General features: G+C 52.5%; 1 protein-coding gene across 1 annotated transcript in view; it reads right to left on the reverse strand.

Moving 5' to 3' along the window:
- Positions 1 to 1,201, reverse strand: part of RCCD1 (RCC1 domain containing 1) — a gene marked incomplete at its 5' end in the record, with an annotated part of 20,676 nt that overhangs the window by 11,313 nt on the left and 8,162 nt on the right. The window contains one exon of the mRNA XM_015567734.1: positions 237 to 386. Coding sequence (XP_015423220.1) covers positions 238 to 386 — 149 coding nt within the window. The remainder of the gene's footprint in view (positions 1 to 236; positions 387 to 1,201) is intronic.

Consider the following 1,201-nt stretch of genomic DNA (forward strand, 5'->3'; position numbering starts at 1 on the left):
TTAACCACTGAGCCACGCCGGCCGGGCTGATGTCAGGGCCTTTGATGCTGGCCCCGGGCACCCGTTTCCAAAGCTCTCCAGGTGTTTCCAACCCGAGGACCAAGATGAGAACGCTGGTCTAAGGGGAAGCCGCCGAAAGGCCGTGATGGGCAGAGGCGGGGCCCCGGGGGCCTCACAGGTGGCGGCCGTATAACTCTACTGTGCTGGGCACTCGTCCCATGCCCTTGTCTACGTACATCAGCTCTGCTGCTCCACTGCGTGCACGTAGGTGTTCCAGGGCCCACAGCGCACCGCCGTTACGTGGAGCTGCTGATGCACAAAGTATTCCACCCGGCGGGGCCGGTCCCAGCTGGTGGTGTCCTGGTGGCCGAGCTGTCCGTACTTCCCTACAGGGAAACGAGACCCTTGGCCATGCCCTCCGTGGGCCTTCCTCGGGGCTGCCCCCCGCTGACCAGGAAACCAGCCCCTGGGTGGGCCTGCTGTGAGTTCAGACCAGCCGCCGGCCAGCTGCCTCTCAGGTCCCCAGGGGCTCCGAGCCCAGTGCCAGACCACAAGGTGTTTCACAGATGCTGGCTAACTAATCCCCTAAGACAAACAGTTCTCCAGAAAGGCAGGCGGGCCCTGGCCGGTGTGGCTCAGTGGATAGAGTGTTGGCCTGAGGACTGAAGCGTCCTGGGTTCAGTTCCAGTCAAGGGCACGGACCTCGGTTGCAGGCTTGAACCCCAGTGTAGGGCTTGCAGGAGACAGCCAATCAATGATTCTCTCTCATCATTGATGTTTCTATCTCTCTCCCCTTCTTCTTTCCTCTCTAAAATCAATAAAAAATATATTTTTAGAAATTAATTTATTAAATGTATACGCTGGACTCGTACAAAGAAACTTAGTTTCTGCAAGGAGTGGAAACATGTGGAACCAAGCCTTAAATGCCATCAAGACTCCCAGTGACTCATCTGTTTTTCTGTCTGCCTTGGCTTCTTTCCCTTTGAATTAAATGAATTTTTCTCCAAGAGTCTACTGGCTGATCTGAGTTTGAATCTTAACAGTTTTTCAATTGAATGTAAACTGTAATTTAAAAAATAAAATAAAATTAAAGAAAAAATCGTTTCCCAATTCCAGTTCTAAAATTCTAGGAAAAGGACTCTGATTGGCTTAGCCTGAGTCATGTGTTGCTCATAGACCACTCGACTGAGGCCAGGAAATG

Source organism: Myotis davidii, unplaced genomic scaffold (assembly GCF_000327345.1).
Source record: "Myotis davidii unplaced genomic scaffold, ASM32734v1 scaffold324, whole genome shotgun sequence".
Classification (NCBI taxonomy): Eukaryota; Metazoa; Chordata; class Mammalia; order Chiroptera; family Vespertilionidae; genus Myotis; species Myotis davidii.